Genomic DNA, 24,578 nt, shown 5'->3' on the forward strand with positions numbered 1-24,578 from the left:
GGCGTGGCCTCCTTGGCCCACAGGCTAGAGTTAATCCTTAAAAAACCAGTGCAGGGGAAGAGTGCCCCCTCACAACGTATTTAAAAAAAAAAAAGCCAGTCTGATGCAATGGAAAATAAATAAAAGTAAAACGTGCTTATTTACATAAAAATCATAACTGACTATTTAGAATTCCTGAAAGTTTTAAATTGGTTCATAGCATTAGGCAATGATGATGGTATAATTATGGTTGAGGAAGCACTTTTGTTATCCACATCTATATTTAGGTTCTTTTAACTTTAATATCATGTGGATGAAATTTCTTCTGCTTATTCTCAACTCAAGTTTTGTGTGTGTAGTAAGTTGGATAAAATTGTTTTTTATAATTTTAGAAAATGTGAAGATCTTTTTTAAACTGGTTAAAGGTTACCCGCAAACGAGGGGGGGGGAAAAGGGCTCTGTGTGCTTCTTTATGATGTATAAAGCAAACCTGAGAGCTCTTTAAAATAATATTTCTTCTGCCTTATATGTAGATAGATATCAAATAGATCTCTGAATTGAGAAGAGGGAAAGATTCTGGGCAGAACAGATGAGGTCAGCTTCTCCATTGCCCTGCATCTTGTGTAGTTACTTACACTAGTGGAAAGTGTATGCAAATAATTGCTATTTCTGATTTAGTAGAATTTCACACTTTGCACTATTGTAAATGACTACATAAAATGCAGGGCCCATTGTAAAAAACAATTATTCACTGCAGAGTGAAGTAGAAAGGAAGTGGGAGAGGAAGAATATTCTGTGCTTAGAGAGGTAGCCTAGGATTTGGGAGACCTAATCCTTCCTATGCCAAAGACTTCCTGTGAGACCTTGTTCAAGTCACTTAGTTTCTCTGCGCCACGGTTTCCCATCTGTAAAATAGGGATAAATAATTGTAAGGCTAAATACAGCAGATTCCGCTTAATAGCATTCCTGATATTACCAACTTCTGATTAATAACATTTTGCCAGGAATAAATCCCATCCCGTTGACTGTCCTGGTGTTTATTTTTACTTGCCCCTTTCATGATGTGCTAGCATACTGGACCCTCATTGTTTTTATTTCCTCATTCACAGCTTCTTCTGTGGAAGTGCTTCCCTGGTGGGACTGGGTGTGGTGCCTGCATGGAAAAAATAATGGGAGAAGCTGTAGCTAGAGTTGCCAGAAAGGTGAATGAAACAGTGGAGAATGGAGCAGATGCTCTAGGTGAGTTAATCAGTCTGGCTTTGCTCACAGTATTTGAGTTGGTCCCATACAGAAGGGCCTGTCAATTGGGGACACTAGGGCCATCGTTCTTGGACTCAGTCATTTAGAAGGGTGTTACCAAGACTGCTGGAGAAGGCTTTTGTTTTCCTACCATTTGTTTCTTTTATATTTTGGAAATGTTGATTTCTCCACCTCCTGACCCATGTTTTCAAAGACAGCAGAGGCCAACATGGCTTTCTTCACTTAACTTTGGCATGTGCATGCTAGTATGGTTAATAATGTCATCAGGGAGTGTGCACAGAGCAGAAAATAGCATTAATAACTAATAGTTTGCTGCAGAAGGATGCTTTCTATATTATGAAAAAAATATTCTTTTTTTGTATTTATTTTGATAGAATTGTGCATTTTAAAAGTATGCCAATTATTGCTAGGTTGGTTAGCCTTCTGGCACTAGTCCCTGTGTTTGGACTTCACTGTGTTTGGACTTCACTGAAAAGTCCAAATTTTCTGTGGGAGAAGAGCCTATATTCTAACCAGCTCTGCTTTCTAGACTGGTTCTTGTTAGGGGCCTGCAGGGTCCTCGAGATGGCACTATGGTACTAAGTCGTGATAGATATGTCATTCTCCTTTATTCTCAATACCATGGTAGCTCTTCCACAGCTTGGAAAAGTGCATGGAGATGGGTCTCATGCCCAATCTCACTAAAAAGTAAATTTAAACAAAATAAATCTCTTTATTCACCAAGTGTTTGTTTCTTTAAGTAATAAGGTTGGTATAGTATAATTATTGAAATTTTTACTAACTCTGAATGTCCTTGACAAACTCTTAATAAGTCATACTAAGACTTTACAGTTGACACACTAAGAGCACTACTCCGGCAGTAATATACATTACAATATACATATACAATAAATCCCTACCAGTAAAACTACCATTTGAGTCTCAGTCTCACCCTTCTGTATACGTACCAATTGTGCCAACTCTCACAATATTTGTTTTTCTTAAAGTTCCAGCTCCCAGATTTACATGACTCTGGGAATCTCATCTTTCATTTTAAAGAAAAGGCAAGTTTCTAGTTCCCTTCTGGTTGCAGAAAAAACTTGAAATTGTGATTTGAGTATACCCTAAAGGCACAGAAACCAGAAGGCAAATAAAAAGCACCCAAAATGTATTTTTAACTAAAAATCTCATGATTTTTTGAGGCCTGACTCTTGATTTATAAAACTTGGGATTGGCAATACTGGTATATTTAGAGAGACTTCTGCCTAAATAAAGATTGAGTACAGACTATTAGATTTGGCCTCATATGTACTGAAAATAAAAAATATTTTGCAGAGATAGTAGACATGGAACTGAGAAGTTTAATTTCCACAAGAACAGTCCCCAGGCCTTACTGACCACATTTCAGAGAAAATGTGCCTCTCTTCTATCTGTGGTATATTCTAATATGTATGTTTTTGTTTTTTTTAAAGTAAAGGATCAAAGTTAAATTTGAGTGGGGGATAAGTGGGGGCTTGAAGTTATAGTAGATGGTCATTTACTTCTCAGCAGTGAGGAATTGGTGGAATTCATGGTATTGTGGCATGAATTGGCTCACTAATATGCATCTAGACTTTGTAACGTTTAATTTTTAAAAAAACATTTGTATGATGTGTAAAGAAGCTCAGTCTATTTAGTTTATCCAAGAGGATGTTAAGAGGTGATTCGCTCACAGCCTAAAAGTATCTACAGGGGTAAAAGATAACTGATAGTAGGAGGGCTCTTTAATCTAACAGACAAATACATAACAAAATACGTCTGGAAGCTCAAACTTGATAAATTCAGATTAGAGATAAGCAGTACATTTTTACCAGTGTGTAACTAATCATTGGAATATTTTACCTAGGAATGTGGTTCATTCTCTGTAACTTGATGGGGAATTAGTCATTTTAAATCAAGATTGGATATCCTTCTAAATTATATGCTACAGCTCAGTCAGAAATTATGGGCTTAATACAAGAATTGCTGGGTAAAATTCTATCAGACTTGATGATTAAAATGGTCTTTTCTGGCCTTAAAATTTAAGAATCTATAGGGAGACTTTAAAATATTTGAGTGCTAGCTGTATTTTGCATTAACACCCTATTATCTTTAACAACCTTTTAACAAATTTTATAGGAAAACAACCTCGAGACCTGACCTTGGAAACATTACTCCCATGCTTGATTTTTATAATGTCCCAATGAGGTCTTTTCTCCAAAATTTAATTAGTCACTGGAGTTAAATAGGTTTTTAACAAAAACAAAGAGCCAGTCCTTTCCCTTCTCAGTTGCTCAGTTTTCACTTTCTTTCCTCTTGTAATGTCACAATTTTACAAGTTCTCCAATCAGTATAAACTGTTCCAGACTATACAGGACTTGACTTCCCACTATAATGAACAAAGCAGGAAAAAACCTTCCTCTCTTTAAAAAAACCAACTGAACAGCCAGCCAAACAACCAACCAAACAAAAATATCTTTCAGGCCTTCTTTATACACCAGAAAGAAGCAAAAAAGGGTGGAGAATCTTTTTTGGTTTTGATTTGATTTTTTTTTTCCTTTCCCAAATTACTGTTAATCCCAAATTTATTTTTACTCATGAATTCCCATGTAGAGAGATTGCCAAAATGGTGGTTCTGTTCCTGTAGCAATGTGGCATTTGGCAATGGATTTCTTTCCTTGAGGGGCCTATGAGAGAGATGATTGGTTACTACTTGTGGGTACTTAAATGTTAAAATAATTTAAAACAAACATAAAGACAAGTCAGAAATATTGGTGTTATCAATCAGACCTGTAATTGACTTGATTCAGTTTGGATAGAAATCCAGTAGGTGGTGCAGTTTAATTTCTGAACAATGGCTAAAACTAGATCATTGGATGAATTCTCCCTACCGCAAGTGGAAAAATGAATTAGGATATTTTCACAAAGGATTCCAGTGCAGGCTTATCACGTCTAATTATTGCTTACTGTTCCAAACCTTGCTTTTTACAATTAAAGACTGGCTTTTATTTCTCTGTTTTTTCTTTAATCCCTGTCATATTTTTCCTTATATTATCACTTTATGTATCTTAATGTTGTTGTCTTAATATAATATAGATTGCCTTGGAAGTAAGACTAAATCATTGTTTTTGATATTTCATCTTGATGACAAAATATAATAGTGTAATAGGAACAGAATAGCTAATGGGTATTTCTATCTGAAGAGAACCAGTTCTGGTTCTCTAAGCAAATTTAGGACCCATAATTCATCGCTATAGGATTAGACAGTGCAATGGTTAAATCATATGAATCCTGTCAGTTCAGACAGCTTCTAACACCCATGAAGCTGCTTTAATGAGGAATGACAGCTACAAAGTGTGCTGGTATAGATGCAACCTATAGGCCTCTGATTAGAATATTTTAGGGCAAAAAGTATGCCACTTTTTGCTCTAAAGTATCCTAATCACTAAGCTATGGGATAGTGTTATGCAGGTTTCTCAATTTCTCCTGTTGAAGCTGTTCCACTGTATATAAATAATTCAGTAGTCATTGAACCAAGATCATGAACTTGGGTCTCCCACCTCCCAGATGAATGCTGTAACTGCAAGACTATAGCTTCATTCTCACTATAGCTCAAAGACTATTCAAGTATTTTATACACAGTGGAACAGTTTCAATGGGAGACCTTGAAAGTGACTTGCACCACTCCAGTGGTCAGGGCACTCTATAGCAATGTGGGAGACCCCCATTCAAATACCATCGTCATTTGGCAGAAAGGGGAACTGAGCCTGGGTCTCCCACGTCTCAGATCAGTACGCTAACCATGGGTTAAAAGAATGGAATACAATTGAGTTACACAAGTAGCTCTAGAGTTGGAACCTGGTTCTCAGTTGTGTCATGAGGCATGAGCTTCTTAGCTGTGATAGTTCTGCAGGAAAAGCCATAAAATATTGTCACTAAAGTCAGCACAGGTGACTCTGAATATATATGGGGGATGGACCTGTTGCATTAAAGAAGAGCTACTTACATGTACTTCCCATTTCAGAATAGAACTGTCATTTGAATCTGGCTTATGTAAAGCATTCTGGCATAATTTGGGGGAGGAGGGGAGCTTCTAGAACAAAGGATTTCCTATCTTCTGACACTTATACAGTCACTTTCCTTAGTATTGGTGAAGTGGGAGGGATAAAGACAAAGAAAATCAGGAAGGCCAAAGCACAATTGGAGTTGCAGCTAGCAATGGACATGAAGGGTAACAAGAAGGGTTTCTACAGATATGTTAGCAACAAGAAGAAGGTCAGGGAAAGTGTGGGCCACTTACTGAATGGGAGAGGCAACCTGAGAGCTGATGTGGAAAAAGCTGAAGTTCTCAATGCTTTTTTGCCTCTGTCTTCACAGATAAGGTCAGCTCCCAAACTACTGCACTGGGCAGCGCAGTGTGGGAAGGAGGAGAGCAGCCCTCAGTGGTGAAAGAACAGTTTCAGGACTTTTTAGAAAAACTGGACATTCACAAGTTCATATGGCTAGATGCAATGCATCTGAGCGTACTGAGGGAGTTGGCTGATGTGATTGCAGAGCCAATGGCCACTATCTTTGAAAACTCGTGGTGATCAGGGGAGGTCCCAGACAATTGGAAAAAGACAAATATATGCCCATCTTTAAAAAAGAGAAGGAGGAGGATTAGGGGAATTACAGACCAGTCTGCCTCACCTCAATCCCCGGAAAAATCATGGAGCAGGCCCTCAAGGAATCCATTTTGAAGTATTTGGAGGAAAGGAAGCTGATCAGGAACAGTCAGCATGGATTCACCAAGGGCAAGTCATGCCTGGCGAATTTGATTGCCTTCTATGATGAGGTGACTGGCTTTGTGGATGTGGGGAAATGCGGTGGATGTGATATATCTTGACTTTAGCAAAGCTTTTGAGATGGTCTTCCAGTGTTCTTGCCAGCAAGTTAAAGTAGTACGGGTTGGATGAATGGACTGTAAGGTGGATAGAAAACTGTCTGGATTGTCGGGCTCAACAGGTAGTGATCAATGGCTTGATGTCTATTTGGCAGCCGGTATCAAGTGGAGTGCCCCAGAGTCAGTCTGGGTCCGGTTTTGGTCAACATCTTCATTAATGATCTGAATGATGGGTTGGATTGCACTCTCAGCAAGTTTGTGGATGACACTAAGCTGGGAGGAGTGATAGCTATGCTGGAGGGTAGGAATAGGATACAGAGTGACCTAGACAAGTTGGAGGATTGGGACAAAAGAAGTCTGATGATGTTTAACAAGGACAAGTGCAGAGTCCTGCATTAAGGGCGGAAGAATCCCATGAACTGCTGTAGGCTTGGGACCGACTGGCTCAGCATGTTAAAATGAGAAAGTAAGCCATTTTTCATTAATAATGTGCTATAAAACTTTTGTATTTTTATGTCTGATTTTGTAAGCAAGTAGTTTTTAAGAAATTATTGATTCTTGCTAAGGTGGCAGGAGAGGCATCTGTGAGGAGCAATCCAAAACAACAACAAACTGACTGACAGCAAAGACCAGTGGCTTGCCAGATCAATTTTGCCATCAGAAATATAAATCATCTCTTCTGGTTTATGCTTCTGCCAGCTTAAAATCTCAATCATGCCAATGGGAGGCTACAGTTGTACTCTGGTGCTTTAACATTGCCTCCCCCTGCAGACAGCCAGTGCAACCCAAAAAGTGTGTGGTGTTGGTCAGGGAGGAGTTTGACTGGAGTTCCAGGAGGTGGCTGAGGATTCTGTAATTCATTACTTACCCATTGCAGCTTCTACCAGCAGGATTCCTGTAGATACCCTGGGTAAAAGATAACCTGCTCTGTCCAGGGGTGAATGCCCTCTCATTGCCTGGTGTAGGCTCCCCCCAACATTTAAGGAGACTGGGTTCCTGTCTCTCAGCAGCCACTCCCCTTGCTTCTATTTGCCTGACCAAAGAATGACAATCTGTTGCTATGGACAGTCCAGCAACCAGTCTTTGTAACAGAAGCTGATTGTACGGCTTGTGTGTGTGCTGCACATATCTCCCATGTACTGTGCCAAGAAGCCACAAAGCTGCCGTATGTTCCCCTGTGCAATGGCCTGGTGCAAAAAGCCCCGTACAGGAACCAGAGGGCTAGCTCTGTGCCCCCCCTTGGAGGAGGCTCTATGCAGGAAGTGGGGAGCATGTCCAGGGCAAGAGGGAGAGTGGTTGGAGGTTCTTGTATCACAGCAATTTTAGATCACTCTAATGTCCCATGGGAGTCATTGCAGCAGGAGCACAAGCTAGGTTTTTGGATGAAGAAAAGACCCTCAGATGAGATGTCACTGTCCTACCTGTGAAAAGCCAGTGGGGTAGAGAAATTGCATCCACAGAACAAAAACTAATACTCTCGTATCTCTAGCCAAACTTTAGGCTGTAATAATTCTTTTACACAATCTCAGGATCTTCTAAGTAAACAGTGTCCTATTAAATGCATGTTGTTACAGTTACTGCTCTTCTTACCTTGTTCTCTAATCTTCATGATAGAATAAAATAAAATATATGAACATGGTAGTAACTTGAAGCATTCTGTGCACTTCTATTGCTCTGCAAGTTTGTATCCTTTTTTCCTTGTTTCGCTACAGATTTGGCTGACTGCAAGTTGATGATGTTCCCTATTGGCATTTACAAAGTCATGAGGAATGTCACCGAAGGGATACATCTCATCACTCTGGCAAATAATGAGCTCAAGTCTGTGACTAGCAAATTCATCACCACCTTCAGCCAACTCAGAGGTAGGAGTGAGTCCTTGAAGAAACCACAAAAAAGGAGAGATGGGGAAAGACCTGTTTCTTGCCAGGTGCCTGTAACACAGTGTCTTTGACACACATGGCTGCAGCTGGCTTTGTAATTGGTGCTCTGAGTAGTGGTGATGTAAATTCTGTTGCAAGCCTGTGGTAGATGGAACACAATATTTTTCATTATCTAATTCTGTATACTGTATTACAATCTCTATACAGTGTATCAGGATCTTTTCTTTCACAAAAGAAACTTGGCTCCTAGCAATCCCTAATGTGAGACATGGTACTAAAGGCTGACTCCCTTGAACTAGTATTACAGTGGTGTAATTCATTGACTTAAATAGTGTAACTCCTGATCTACTCTTCTGCAGTTGAGATTTAGAATGCGGTATTGTGTCTTGCCAATGTGCCTGTGCATAAGAATACAGATGCTGTATATCAATACTGAGGTGAACTGGCAATGCCCTGTGGTGTCACAGGACAGGGATAGCAGGAGTTGTTGCGCGTCAAGATCAAGGTCCATTGGCAGAGCTGTGTGGAAAGGAGATATGTTGCCAACCTACATTTACCAGATTTTTGCTAGTCAGCTCAAATTCAAATAATTGCTTTGAGCTGACAAGTAACATATATTTATTTAAAATGAGAAATTTACATAATGAACAACCAGTGCAGTAGCTAGAAATATTTTTCTTAAGACGATTATCCTAAAATACTTACCTATTTCAGCAACAAGAGACTATGTTCAAAACCTGCTTCCTTCTCTTGGAAGAATGGACATTTTGTCATCACTTTCTAGCATCTGTTTCTGGCAACTGAAGAAGAGTTTTGCCACTTTGTGTGAAATGAGAGCAGAATCTCTTTTTGAGGTATGTAGGTAAAAGGCCTTATCCAAAACCCAAAGAATTTAATGGGAGAGTGCACTTTCAATCAGATCCTAACAGAAGGAGTCTCCTAATTGCAAAGGATGAAAGGTCTTCCCCCATGCGAGGCTGAGCCACTTATGACCCAGGTTTCACTTCTCAGACATTGTTTCCCTGTTGTAGTTTTGGGGGGGCAGCAATTGCTTTTCGGCCACGTACCAAACTTATCATTTACTAGCTTGACATCTCTGGTCATACAATAGTTTCTCATCTCTTTATATATAACCAGTTATCTCTTTGCATCCAGACTCTTCGGTTCATCTGCACTACCACTTTTAAGATAGCTCGTAACTAGTCATATCATGATTAAAGATAATGTTTAAAGAAATGATCAGATACGAAGTTTAAACGAGAGCTTCTGGACATCCGGGCATAATGTAGCGGGTACACAGTTTGGTTGGAAGTCAGAGAATACAAGGAAAGCATAATCAGCGGTATCCCAGATGGAGAGTAATAGGTTTGACAGTTTAAAATACAAGCAGTCAGGTAAGGGGGTACGTTGTTCATACAGAAGTTACGTTTAAGTGTGATTTGTAGGAAGTAGATATAGTAATGAAAGTGGATGGTTTGTGTCCACATACAGCATTGTTAGCTGCTGTGGAAGCTTAGTAGCCATGGAAGCTAACCTTACTTTGTTGAACTCCTGGATAACTAGTCGTTTAGAAACTGGGACTGGATGATGGGATGGATCACTCAGTAATTACCCGGTTCTGTTCATTTCCTCTGAAGCATCTGTCACCAGCCACTGTCAGAACACGGGATTCTGGGCTATATGGAGCATTGGTCTGTCTCAGTATGGCCGTTCTTATGTACAGGGAGAGTGATTAAGGTTCCTACATGTTTTTCTTTACATTCCTGTGCCCATACAACTCTGGAAAGAAGACTTGTGATGATCTGAGAATGTATCATTTTTCACAGATACATATTTTGATTCATTAACAACGTTACTGTGGTCAGATGACTATGAATTAAATGTCATTGTTAGTGCATCAGTATCCTAGATATTTTCTGTGCCTCTCTCTTCTTCCCCCTTCCACCTAGCATGATTTCAAGGTTTACTTTAAACCTTGGAAGTGCAGTTTTCTTTATCCTTCCTGACCCTCTATCCATGTTACAGAAAGGGATACTTACTCTAGCAGTGTACCCACTGCTGTCCCTCTTCCATGTTCCTTCTGAACTTTTCCCCTGGGTATCTGTGATTTCACTTCCTGCCCAAACCAATAGTACACCTTAACTGAAAAGGCCAAGACTGAGTCTATGCCAACAGTAAATGGTGGTATCCTAGCAGTGACTGGATAGCTGGGATAATAATGGTTTGTAGTTAGTGGAATATAGGTCTTACTGACTGCAAGAAGCTTTTTTGTCAGTAACATCTTGTGACCATAGGCTTAAAGGTGTGAGGGAAAATAAAAGCTACTTTGCTGCAGACAGCAATGGCCTAATAGTGGTCTTTCATCACTGATCATTAAAACACATCACAAGTCATTTTTGCACTCCTGAAAAAAGATGTCTGCTAGCTTATTTTTGTTATAACCATTACAGCTGACTTTTAAAAAATAATTACTTTTATTTTTAATGCAAATAGCCAAAATAACACAATACAAACAGTAAGTCATATCTAGGCTCCTTATAAACAAGTATGTGAAACAATATTTAGACAAGGAAACAGTGCTATCATAGGAGTTTCTCCTCTTAAAACTCATCCATCCACGCATCTATAGTGTTTCCCTCTTCCCTCCATATTAAGATATACTCATTATCTATCCTCGGATTATGAGAACCAAGCTTTGTAATTATAACATTGAAGTTCTTAGTCCTGGCTATCAATATTGCAACATATAAAATTAATAATATATAGCATGCAGCAGCTGGGGGAGCATGGCCCTTATCCAGCAATACGCTTTAGCATGTTCTTAAAATTTAAATCCTGTCGACTTCAATAGACTGAAGCATATGCTCAAATGCTTTGATGAACCAACAAATCTGGAAGCACAAAAGGAAGTAACAAGAATATAAGCCAGTTTTAGTCTACTTAGTTTTTTAAAGAACACATTTTCAGCTCTGGCAGTCTGGTTAATATTTTATTTGTCTTAAGAACAATGGAAACGATTGTAAAGTCCTTAGTTAAATCAGGAGACAAACATGCACACAAGCCACTGTAAGATAGTTTCTGAATCTGAGTGGGAGCCATGTCTAATGCAATAGGACTGTATATTACCTCTTTCCTTTTCTTCAGGCTTGCAATTCAAATGCAGGACTGGTCAGTGTCACCATGGAGCCAAGTGGAAGCTACATGTAGCATGACAATTTGAAAATGGAGGGTACAATCATGTGGAAAAAGGAAAATATTCCCCATCCCTTAATTTCTATAGTGTTGCTTTGCATTGTGTATAATAGGAGCTGTTGGGACTCACTGAGGAATACTGTTGTAGGAAATAGCAAACCAGCATTTCAGTAGAGGAAACTGGGGCACTTACAGAAGCTACAGACAAGCTTCCATCAGTTCGTCTGAGCTCCTGCAATTCAGTTTTCAAAAAAGGTTAATAAAAGTTCATCTGTATTCAGAAAAATTCACTAAATTAAACAGTTTAAAGAATTAGTGCTGACGTCAGCTGTCTCTTTTTATTCAGAGCTAAGAGAGGTTAGTATCATAATTTGGTTCTCAGTCTTCTCCATGTTGGACATGGATGCCACAGAACAATCAGGCATTCCTGATCTCCATGGCAATGGCAGAAAGAACAGATCTCTGCTCTAAACCTTGATTTAGGATTGCCATTCAGGACGCACTCCCAGAATTGTCTGCCTCCAAGTGGCATATATGGCAGACTCCAGGGCTTCCTCTGAAGCAGAAATTTCACATGATTTTTAATTAAATGTCTCTTTCTTCATTGGCTTTGAGATTTTCCTTTTCAAAACTGCTAAACTTTAAAAAATAATTCTTCTGGCTCTGTAAGGAGAGTGAAGGACAGCACTCTCTCAGAAGTGGTAGACAACAAGCCCCAGGAATTCTGTTTCCAGGTGGTGTGGGGATAAGGTCCACCCATTGGGATGGGTGAGCAGATTGCATGGAAGCTCCCCTCACTGAGCCCAGGCCAGAATCAGTGATATGGAACTTGGGAAAGGTGATTTTTATTCCCCCAAAACCCCATGCCTTCTCCCTAGGCACAGGATCCCATTCCCACAGTTTGCAGAGGAAGCAGAAAAGTTTCACTGGAACTTTCTGAATCTCAGGGGAAGGCAAGGTACCCTCCCATAGAAACCAGGAGGAAGCAATTCCGGCTTCCAGCTAATACATATGGACTATGCTGAGGTGCTTGAGAAGACCACAAAACAACCCTTCTTCCCACAAGCTATTTTATGTGCAAGGCCTTAGCTACCATGAAAAGTGTCACCTCCTGGGACCTTTTTGATATCAGTGACTCATTTGTCCTCATTGGTTCTGGTTCACTCCGTTCTGTGCATTTGGCTTTACTGAGCCCATATCTAGCAGCAGGGAGCATGGGTGAAATGATTCAGATCCCTTCCCTGGGAGATGGGCCTGCTCTCCCATTCCAGGGGTCCAATGGGGGTTCATAAAGTGGCTACAATTATTTTCAGGGAGACAATGCAGATTTCATGTCTGCAGACTGTCCTTTCAATCTGCCTGGAAACACACAGCACCCCTCCCCATTGACTCTCTCAGGGTTTTGGCCCAGGGACCGGTGAAGGATATTGCTCACAGTCTGCTCTTAAAAGGGCAGCAGAAAATCTTAAAACCTCTCAGGAGAGTCTCCCCTCTAGAGCCTCTAAAGAGAAGGAAAAATCACTAAAGCTTGGGTTTAATTTATTAGGTGATTATGGTTTTAGATCAGTTAGACTTTGAGTGCATCACAGATCTGGCTGGAAGCCTGTTGATGAACCTCTCTGCATCCAGCTCCAGTTGGAAAACTCAAAATGTGTGAGGAAAAGACAATCAAAATGGGCTAAAAGGCCTCCTTTATGACTCCTCCTCCCCCCCCTCAGCCAACTGAGATTAAAGAAAGTTGCAATGGAACAGGCCAGAATGATTGTCACCTTTTCATTAAACCTCAGGTTTTGATTCTCAGATCTGAATTAGATGCAGTTAGAACCTGAGATTCCTAATGTGCACATAAAAGTGCAAGGAATCCTGAACCAATATCCAGTGTTGACTGACCATCAACTGGGAAGCTGAGAGAAAGTACAGCCACTTGTTCTAAGAAGGTGATAATCATCTTCCTAGCATCCTGGAGGAAATCCACAAATGATGTTTATGTATTACTCATGGTTTAGATGTTGGGGTTACTAGGAACATGCAACATCAGGGAAAAGTCAGCTGAACAAAAGGACATTCTAGTGTTTTTATAAGATGGGCTGACCATGGAGCTCAGGGACAATCTATAAGAAAGACAAGTCAGTAGTTGAAACATTTTCTCCTCCAAGAAACCCATGAGAATCTCACTGTCATATACCAGATTCCTAAGGACTACCATTCTTATAAGTCCTGTAGCAACATGCAGATTCCTGTCATGATCTTTTTCAGTGTACTAGAAGTACTGATAAAACTACCTTTCAGCTTCAAAGTTGCTAGTTCTCTTTCTCTTCTCACTGAAAGTATCTTGTGTACTGCCACCTCCTTATCCAAGGGAGTTTTTGGAGCTTGTCATGCTCTCAATTATACATTCTATCAATGTGATAACCAGGCTTCCATCCCCACACCCTTCTTCATAACAAGAAATGGTATTATTTCCCTTGTGGTTGATCCTTAAGAAGAAGGAAGTTAGTGCATAAGTAAGATGTAAACGTTTATGGGTGAATAAATGTGTATATAGCAGAGGGATCCAAAACCTCAGATACATTTCATTTCACCACTGTGCACTCTGTGAAAAGAGAAGCAATTCTGTAGGCAATGAGATCACCCACAGTATCAGATCTGTAAGGCAGTAGCAATACAGAGTCTTCAGTCCATACCAGTGGCATACCATGGGTCTCTGGCGCCCGGGGGCCAATACTTACATTTGTCATCCCCCGCCCCCCCACTCACTGGCGGCGAGTCTGCGGGCCCGTTTCCTGCTTTCCTCCACTCTCCCCCTGCTGTAGGGTTGGCGGGTGCGGTGGGAAGCGGGCGTGAGGGACAGCAGGAAACGGGCCTGCAGACCCCCCCATGGGGTGCTGGGGGGTGTGGAGAGGGTGCAAAAATATGAGGGGGTTGCCTAGTGGTGGTGGGGGGGAGAGCTGTGATGGGTTCTGCCCCGGAGCCCCACCTTTGGCTGCCTGGCCCTGCACGGTCGGGATCCCTGCGGCTCCCTCCTTGCGCCTAGTGTGTGGGCGGAAGGGCCAGGTTGGTGCAGCCGCCAGAGATGTCAGTGGGGGCGGCTCCTCCAATGAGATCTCAGCCGGTGTCCCCCCACAGGCTGGTGCCCTGGGGCATGGTGCCGCCACCCCGCCGCCCCCGGCCGCCTCTGCCTCAGTACACCACTGATCCATACTTTGTGTTTGGCAATAGAATTGACATCCTCACCCCTGCTGATGCAGCATCTGGTGAACGATGTTAGGGAACAGGTTGCCCTCATAACCTTGAAGTTCTTTTTCAGTCCTGCATGGGTAAATTGAATCTTCCTCTTGCCCTAGAGATGATCTACTGCTTTCTACATCCCACTGTGAAGCCTATCTGACATGGAGGGAATTGAGAGAGGGAAAATTCTGTCTTATCTGTAAGTTTTCATTCTCAGACTCTCCACTGCCTAGGAAGAAGTACTAAAGAAATGGATCTGGGAGTTATAGTGGATCACAACTAAAATATGAGTCAGCAGTGTAATGCTGTTGCAAAAAAAAGTGAACCTAATTCTGTAATATATTAACAGGAGTGTTGTAAGCAAGACACAAGAAGTCATTCTTCCACTCTACTCAGCACTGATAAGGCCTCAGATGGAGTACTGTGTCCAGTTCTGGGCAGCACACTTTGGGAAAAATTGAGACAGTCCAAAGAAGAGCAACAAAAATGATTAAAAGATTAAAGATTAAAACATGACCTGTGAGGAAAGATTGAAAAAACTGGGTTAGTGTAGTCTAGAGAAGAGAAGACTGAGAGGGGATATGATAACATCTTCAAGTACAGAAAAGATTATTGTAAAAAGGAGGGTGATAAATTGTTTTCCTTATCCCCTGATCGGACAAGAAGTAATAGGCTTAAATTTCAAGGGAGATTTAGGTTAGACATTAGGAAAAACTTCCTAGCTGTAAGGGTAGTTAAGCATTGGAACAAATTATATAAGGAGATTGTGGAATCTCTGTCACTGGAGGCTTTTAAGAACAGGTTAGACAAACACCTGTCAGGGATGGTCTAGAAATAGTGGTTCTCAACCTTTTCAGACTGCTGTACCCCTTTCAGGAGTCTGATTTGTCTTGCGTACCCCAAGTTTCACCTCACTTAAAAACTACTTGCTCACAAAACCAGACATAAAAATACAAAAGTGTCATAGCACATTACTGGAAAATAGCTTACTTTCTCATTTTTACCATATAATTATAACATAAATCCACTGGAATATAAATATTGTACTTACATTTCAGTGTGATACTTGAGCCTGTTTTTCATTTGTGAGCCTTGTCTGAAGCCTGAGCCCTGCTGCCCAGGGCTGAAGCATGTAACGTAACTTTGCGGGGGCCCTCGTGGCATAGGGCCCCGGGAAATTGCCCTGCTTACCACCCCCTAATGCAGCCCCTGCACTTGCAACCTGTCTCACAACCCCCATGGAGGTTGCAACCCCCAGTTTGAGAAACAATGATTTAGATGAATTGAGTACCCTGGGAAGACCTCTGCATACCCCCGGGGGTACACATACCCCTGATTGAGAATCACTGATCTAGATAATACTTAGTCCTGCCTCAGTGCAGGGGACTGTCCCTTCCAGTCCTACATTTCTAAGATTCCGTGTCAGTCAGTCTGATCCTCCCTTGGAGGATTGGATTATGTGGAGGGCTTTTTTTTTTCAGGATATTGCTCACTTTTGTTAAGTAGTTTGAAGGGGAAGAAAGCGTTCCTCCAAGAATTTCTTATACTTTACATCAAGGCTTTTCTGTGGATAGTTTGAGTTGAATAGTACTTTTAAACTTTTGTGTTGCTAGTATTTTTTTCCCCAAGCTTTGGAAGCTATCGTCAGGGAGAGTTCTTCCTGAGGAGCAGTCCTGAGCCCAGGCTCCGAAAAAAGATCTGGTCTGCCTCTAGTTGCCGTGGAGACAAGGAACACCACAAAGTGAAAACTGTCTGGTCTTAGAATGAAAGTTCACAGGTAAAACAAAATTCCCTTTCTTGTGCAGGAGTTCAGGGGAGTGGGAAAGCGCCTCCTGACAACCAATTTGCACACAAGGCCATGAGCATGAGCACATGAGCATTTCCAAACATGATTGAACCTTCAAAAAGTTCAGATCCAGGTACAAACGTCTGGCCCATCTCTACATCATGGATTTTGCTGGGTCTCCTCCTTTGTTAGTGCTGTCCCAGACAAACAAACATCACAAGACGACACTGGCATCTCAGACCCTTCTCTATTTAAATTCCTCACTGTTATCACAGTCTAGAAGAATGAATACAGGTCCCCTGTGCTACAGTTAAGCTTCCTAGTCCAGCCCCATACTGTTGAAGAAATGTAGTTAAGAAAGCTTGAGAATTTTTTGCTTGAATCTTTATTTTAAATTATTTCTTTTATATTTAAACTTACAAAATAGCTTTTCCTTCTCCTCTCCCCCTCACCACCCTACAGGACACTATTTGTCTGAATATGCTTGGCAGAAACAAGCAAACAGATCCCTCCAAATATCACACAATTATCTCTAATATGTGGCATACTTGATTTTATTTTGTGGGGACTTTTTGTTTTTTGAAGGACAGGATAGGGCAAGGACAAAACAGGAACAACTGTGTTGTTATTCTTGATCTAGTGCCATAATGGATCTCCTAGATGGATTGCGAGACATGAGACTGAAGGCTGAATGTGCCCAGCAGCCCAAAAGGGATATGTAATTACATATCCTGGACAGTACCATTGTACTGATTAAATGGCTACCTTGAATGCTTTGGCTGAGTTCTGACCTGAGTGGATTTAGTCTCATACAGCTCAAACTTCCAGGGCCAACTACACTGGTGTAAATCTAGAGTTAACTCTGGTAGTGTTTATACTGGTTTAACAGAGATTATTTTGCCTCTAGCGGTCATCTGAGTAGATTGCCTCCTCAGTCACAAGCTGCATAGTTAAGACAGATAAATCACAAACCTTCCTACCTATGAAGGAGCCTGTTTCCTTTGATTCTTGATTAGCAATTGGCTTCATGAAGGGTGGGCAGGGACCTTGGTACCAAGTAACTTCCTACTTTAGGACTAGGAGTATAATTATACATCCTGCTTCTTCATCATACTTGTGGAGGGACTGAAATACAAGTTTAAAAGAAGGGAAGGGAAACTGGACACAACTGAATATAGAAAGCGGAAAAAGAGGCAAGAGGTGATACGATGTTTCAGGGTCCAAAATGCATGTTCTCTTTAAATGGGCTACTGGCTAATTAGCCTTCTTAATATAATATTTAGCATTTATAAATAGTTTTTTACACTCTCAACTCCACATGAAAGCACTAATGTATTCCTAGTGTCGTTATTAATACATAACCATTAGTGCTATGAGAGAGAATAGCTACCTGTAACATTAATTCATCAGTCTTCACAGCTGGAAGCATTCAGATGACAGGGATGTTAGATCTGCTCTCTGCACATTCTGCTTCGGTACATCTGATCATTTTGTGAAGACACAGTCTGCATGCAAAACTGCGATGCACGCAGAGCATGCTTCAGAGGGGAGGGATGCTGAAGTTTGCACTGACTGAATATGGAGACAAGTAAATTGTTCTGTTTACTTTCAAGGAAAAGTACAACTAAGATACAGAGAATTATAAAAAGGTTCTTAGCCCCCGTTACCCCACTGCAATTCAGGTTTTCAGTTTAACTGATAGTATCCAAATAAAAAAACAAGCTTCAAAGGTTCAGGAAAGTAAAAGACTGTAAATATCAATTTGTTAAAATAAATTTCAGTTGTATAAACTGAGTTTTATTCCATGTTTATTCCATGTTTTAATGCTGCTGTAATAATGTCTTGTTGAGACTTCTGAAACACTCATCTCTACTTCATAGGTTTTCTCTGTATAAGAACACATGAGAGAGTTGTCATTATAACAACAAATGACTGAAAGTTGAAGCCAGACAGCTTCAGACTGGAAATACTGTAAGATAAATTTTCAACAGTGAGGGTAATTAACCACTGGAATAATTTACCAAGAGTCATGGTGGCAACTTTTACATCAAGATTGGATGTTTCTCTAAAAGATCTGCTCTAGGAATTATTTTGGGGAAGTTCTATGGCCTCTATTATACAGGAGGTCAGACTAGATGGTCACAATGGTCCCTTCTGACCTTGGAACTTAGGAATCTAGGAATTTGCAAAGAGTAAGATCATTCTGAGACATGCTAGTAAGCATGGGTGAGACAGTGGAAGCACCCGGAGATCACTTTAAGCTAATAACTGGTAAATTCTGTTAAAATTGTTGCTTCCCTCAATGTTTTAAAAACTCTTAAAGGGAAAACTTTGTATGAGGGATACTTTTCTCACAAAATGCACTGTGTGAATGTTAAAGAGACCACAAGGCAAATCTTAAGAAGGAAGCTTCTCAAATGTATTATTGATTTGGTGCCAGCCCTGCTTCTGCTGTGCTTGCTTATTAGTTTTAACTTTTTTTACTTTTCAGTTGGAGGAGGGAGGTAGTCCCTGTTTGAGTATGAGCTGGGCAACAACAATTTCTTGCTCATTAAGGCTTCCCCATGGCTCTAGGCATTAAATTTATTTAGTAAAATAATTCAGGAATGTTCTGAACCTTATGACCCAGACTCCCTCATGTAAACTGGCTACATAGAATTTAATTTAAAACCACACGTCTGCAGGAGTTTCTGTAATCTCTACAGTTCAGAGCCCTATCAGGTAGTATAAGTAGGCATGCTTTTATTATGTGCCAAGCACCACAGGAGTGTTGTGGAGAAAGTGAATAAGTAAGTGTTATTTACTCCTTCATATAACACAGGAACCAGGGATTGCCAATGAAATTAATGGGGAACAGGTTTAAAACAGAGAAAAGGAAGTATTTTTTCACACAACACAGTCAATATGTGGAACTTGTTGCTAGGGGATGTTGTGAAGGCCAAAACTATAACAGGGTTCAGAAAAGAATTAGATAAGTTTATGGAAGAGAGATCATCAATGGCTATTAGCCGATATGGTCAGGGATGCAATCCCATGCTCTGGTTATTTCTAGCCTCCGACTGCCAGAAGCTGAGAGTGGACAACAGGGGATGGGTCACTTGATAACAGCCCTGTCCTGTTCATTCCCTCTGAAGCACCTGGCATTGACCGCTATCTGAAGACAGGATACTGGCCTAGGTGGACCATTGGTCTGACCCAGTAAGGCCATTTTTTTGTTCTTATGAGGTGTGGATCTTTCTGAAGCATCATTTCTCCCAGAGCTCCCCTTGAGCAGTACACTGACATACCATGTAAGGCTGTCCTTAATAGTTTCTACCTAAGTCAAAGTGTATAGACCAGTATAATGATATAGGAGCAGCTCCAACTACCCAATGGAACTGTGCCATCTTCTGCTGAGGACTCCTTCACATAGTTTAACGTGATGACCAAACACTTGAGTTAATAAGCTAACTACTAGAACAACTTCTAGTGATTAAGAATACCTTGAAATGTTCCAAATCTTCAAGTGTCCTGTTTAAGGTTACTATATTTCAAGTTCCCAAATAGAGGGCACTGTGGTAGAAGAGGGAGATGGTATTTAAATGCAATGGAGAATTAAGAACCAAAGTAAAATCTCTGTCATTTTATGATGGACAGACAGGTCTATTTAACTGTGATGTCACACATCAGGGAAAGGGGGCAAGAAGATAAGAGCGAGCAACTGCATCTTGTTGATTTGCTTACCTAAAATCCTGTGGCATCTGAATATGTTTCTACGTCAATGGAGATGCACACCTGGGATGATAATAAAATAGTGAAAGAGAGGCAGTGGTACAAAAGCCCATTGAATTTAGCATTTTTATAACTTCTCCAGTTGCAGGGAAATTGCTTATACATATCTGATGGATTCTAATTCATAATATAGCAAACTTCATTCTGTATTTATTTTCTCCCGAAAGAATTTTTTGATTTAAATTGAAATGTGGCTGTGTTGGTCTGGGAATGATAGTCATTCTTCACATATAATAGTCTCAAATCATCTTTCAAAGTTCTGCACTCGGTGAGCATGGGTTGATTTGTTTTTTATGATTATTTTCCCAGGACTGAAAGGGACAAGGTCAAATTTGCCTCAAAATGTTATTTCTGTAAAAACATGTTCTCTCAGAAGCTAAGACCAAAAGAAATATTTCCTTGATCTTTAGAAATGTCAACGGAAAGTTCCCTTTTAAAAGTAAAGCAAATACACCCTCCTGCACTACCTACAACTCAAACAGTGCAGTGCTTTGAGCACTTAATGAATGTGCCTCATCCATATTAATTCTCCAAGCAGAGGGAAATGTTCAATAAAAACCTTCCCCAAACCAATGTCAGTTACATTTCTGAACTATTCTGTCATTAGAAACAGATAAGGACATGTGTTTTAAAATTAGGAGCATACATTAATCTACTGGGATCCCCATATGCAAAGAGCTCCCTCGCCTACACAAAAGGGGACTCTGGGGCAGGGATAAGAAAAGCACATTATGTCTGTTGTACCATCTGCCTCTACAAGACTTAGTTAGAAAAGATGATACAGTGTGGGACTGCAATTTGGGGGTGGGTCTCCTGAACTTTCCACTAGGAGCCACATCCCTTTGACTAGACTGGGTGTACATGTGGCAGGGTGTGAAGGGTTGGCCTGTGTGACAGCTTCCTTTCAGAGATTTCCCCACCACTGCCATGCGAGGGGATGATCTGGCTCTAACTTGACAGTGACGAGAGAGGCTGGGCAAGAGAAGCATGCTCAAACACAGCTATACCTTTTCCCCCTCCTCAGCTCAGACCCTCCATTAACTTTCCCTATCTGTAACCTTGGTTTCATCCAGGACCACCATGAACTATCCTTTTCCTTCCACACTCCTTTTGTCTGCAAATCTACCTACTACCACCTTTGTGGTATTGCCTTGACTCCACTTAAGTCGAATTCACTCCCAATTCTAATGTGTGTGGAATGCTACTGCCTGCCTTCTTGCTGATACAATGGAATGTACCAGCATCATTCTATCCTTGGTCAACCCCACTGGCATCCATTCATTTCAGGATTCAGTTCCAAATCGCCTTTCTGTATGGGTACATTTATACTGCAATTGGAGGTGTGACGGCAACTTGTGCAGACATACCTGAGCTCTAGCGTTGATCAAACCAGCTCTAATAACAGTAGCAGTAAAGCCACAGCAGCACAGGCTAGCTGCCTGAGCAAATGCTCAGGGTACCTCTACACTGCAGTTAGACACCCACGGCTGGCCCGTGCCAGGTCACTTGGGCTCACAGGGCTCGGGCTGTGAGGCTGTTTAATGTGATGTAGATGTTCCAACTCAGGCTGCAGCCCAGGCTCTTGGACCCTGCCACCTCAAAGGGTCCTAAAGCCTGGGCTCCAGCCCGAGCCTGGAAATCTACACTACAGTTAAACAGCCAGACACAGCCCAACCCCAAGTCAACTGGCATGGACCAGCTGCAGGTTTTCACTGCAGTGCAGACATGCCCTCAGAGTCACAGACGGTCTTGTATGGCCTGTGCTGCCATCATTTCACTGCTATTGTTAATCAAGCTAGGTAGATCAAAGCTCATTCAGTATGACCGCTTGTGCTGCAGTCACACCTGAGTACACCATGAAGCAGGCTGATGCAGATTCATAGGATATCTCCCCTCACTGTGTGAAGGGACAGAAAGATGGCCATTAATGAATGCGCTTGCAGCCACTTCTGCTGCAAGAGCCTTCTTCTTTGAAGCTCTTGCCCTCTGGAATAGCCTTCCCTTATCTCTTTGCTTCACGGAGTCTCTCTCATTTCAAAATTCACCTCACACACTATTCCTCCCTATCCACGTCTTAACTTCTCTCTCCCTTTCCTGCAATGTATTATTCAACTCTGCAAGTATTCAATTATGTCATTAGGGAATTGTAAATTTTATAAGAGCCTGTCAGTCATCAAACAAAATACAGTTGCATTTCATCACAGTGCTTTGGAAGACTCTATGTCCTTTTAAGAGTAGTGCAAACAGAAAAGAAACCCCCTTAATATATTGTTACTGTAGGAAATGGAGACAGATCTTTGTGTTTGCATGAGTCTTACTGTAGAAAATGATATAATAGCATTTCAGAGGATGACAGATGCTGTAGTGAAACTAGGCAGCCTTCCAATCCATTCATCAAAGTGCTCATAAGTGACAGAAGGTGAAACATTTAATTAATGCTGAGCAAAGAAAATTAATCTGTCTGAAGAGCAAATAAAGTTATTGGAGAAAAACAGTACATATTTTTTAGCTCTTGCCAATGGTGTTTGTCAATTACAATGAAAAAAAGCTTTATTTATGGCATTATAAGCTATATTTATTGGCTTTATCAGTCCCCTGGGGAAGGGCTGGTAATCAGAGATGTTTTTATTCCTTCCGAATAACTGTCCAGCAGATGCATAAACCTCTGTTTATTTTTCCTACTTCACATCTGAACAAGTGCCAGTGCTGCATCTCCTAGTGGATTTCTTATATTACTGACCACCTATTTTGTCCAGGACTCTTATCAAATAGATGGCAAGTTCACGGTTTCATTTGGAGGTCATTACCTTCAGTAATTGAAAAAATTAGTTATCTCACCAGAAAGAAGATCTCTCATCTGCCACGAAGGCACTATGAATTGAAGTAAATCAGTGAATAAATAAGAGCTCTAATTCTTATCATTAGTGGGTACTATATGTATATAGCGAGAGGAGAATACATGCCAGATGCTCAGATAACACCATGATGGGGCAGCAGAAGAATGTGAATTGGACAGAATGTATAAATATTAGGCTAAAGAGGCAAACAAACTGACATACAGATACGTGTTTATGATGCATCTCAATATTTTTCCCTGTAAAATGCCCTCTGTTATTGGGAGTAGAAGGAAGAGAATATCACTAGCTCTGTGATTTTGATCATCAGGACTGTGTAACCATAAAGTCTTACCTGGATTTCTCTCAACTCCCTTTTCTATCCTTTGGGCCAAGAATGATTGCCTGGGATTCCCTCTGAAGCCTTTCATTGCTGTTCTTTGAGAGATCAATAGCATCCCACCAGTGTGAAATAAGGCACTGTGCAGCACTGACCGTGCCTTGTAACTTGGGAAGCAACATAAACCAAAGACCCATATGAACTAATCAAGCTTTTTCTCCTAGAGACTGGGAAAGAAGAGAAATTATTTCTGATTGGGGAAGCACTCAGAAGCTAGAATGATGGCTAGAATGATGGCTGCCACATAAGTAGCTAGATAGAACTCATGTGTCCCAAGTAAATGTCAGCCTTAATGGCAACTTCATAAATTATTTCAGTATCCTGACATCTAACTTTATGGCTTGTGAAATGACTCTAGAAGTTTGAGGAGGAGGAGCCATGTTTGTGAAAGTTGGTAGATACTGTTTTGGGGCTGCTGTGTTTTGCAAGACATCACTGCATTTACTTTCAATTGCTCAATGCTAATGGCAGGTGGGACATTGAGCCTTGGCCCACATTTGCCCCAATATATGCTTCATTTATTCTTTCCTGCCTGAGTAAACCACAAAGGAAATGTTCTTCAAAAATAATTCATATGTTAGGAACTAACCATGATTGTGAAGACTAAACGATCTGGCCTTTAATGAAATGTTTGTTCTTCACAGCAAAATCGTGTTGTGCTAGAACAAATATGAGATGTCATGTTAGTGAGCAGAATGTTGACTGTTACTTTATGATCAGTGTAAACCTCCATCCCTTGTAATGAATAGAAGGCCAAAGGAAATTCCTGTTTTGCTTTGCATCAGCTTGGTTTTCCTGTAAGTGACTGCTGCAGTGGGCCAGATTCCCATTACTCATGCAGCCCCTGTTGGGCTTTGCAGCTGTGTAGGATAAAAACCAGTCAGCTTGCTCAGCCTTTCTTGTTGTCTCATTTCCATAATTCAGTCTAATCATGAATTCTAATATGAAAATGTGAAAACCTGGAAAAAGGCTATGTACTCCTTGATCCTTATTACTGAGTGCGTAAGTGAGAGCGAGAATGAAGTGGTGCACACATCTTGTGCTAACAACTCCGCACGGGTCAGTTTCAGCCTATGGGGCTAAAATCTAGTCAACGTCAAAACTACCTGATTAAGCACCCACATAAATGCAATCTTCATTATTCCAGACAAAGAAACTTGAGAGATGCATCAGATTGATATTAGATGATCTCTTCGTCCTGAAATCAGTTGTACTGTCTCCTCAGTTATCCCAGTCACTAACAGTACTGGGACTATGGGGTCGGATTTAGGATACAAATTCTGAGCCCTTGCAAGTCAGTGCATTGCACTAATTTGACCAGTCCATAAATCTAAATTCTGACCTTGATTATTTGGGAATGGATGGGGTT

General features: G+C 40.9%; 1 protein-coding gene across 12 annotated transcripts in view; it reads left to right on the forward strand.

Moving 5' to 3' along the window:
* The window catches only part of LRRC20 (leucine rich repeat containing 20), a 145,199-nt gene that overhangs the window by 32,644 nt on the left and 87,977 nt on the right, over window positions 1-24,578 (forward strand). For 10 of the 12 annotated variants that reach the window (XM_067552696.1, XM_067552692.1, XM_067552691.1 and 7 more), the window contains 2 exons: window positions 1,089-1,218; window positions 7,831-7,980. In XM_067552696.1, the coding sequence (XP_067408797.1) occupies window positions 1,137-1,218; window positions 7,831-7,980 (232 nt within the window). In that variant the 5' untranslated portion in view covers window positions 1,089-1,136. Of the gene's footprint in view, window positions 1-1,088; window positions 1,219-7,830; window positions 7,981-8,712; window positions 8,853-24,578 lie in introns of all 12 variants that reach the window. The other 2 variants (XM_067552703.1, XM_067552702.1) reach the window with 2 other exon arrangements.

Source organism: Emydura macquarii, unplaced genomic scaffold, assembly GCF_026122565.2.
Source record: "Emydura macquarii macquarii isolate MOO-44397 ecotype Brisbane River unplaced genomic scaffold, CSIRO-AGI_Emac_v2 contig_1390, whole genome shotgun sequence".
NCBI classification, from domain to species: Eukaryota; Metazoa; Chordata; order Testudines; family Chelidae; genus Emydura; species Emydura macquarii.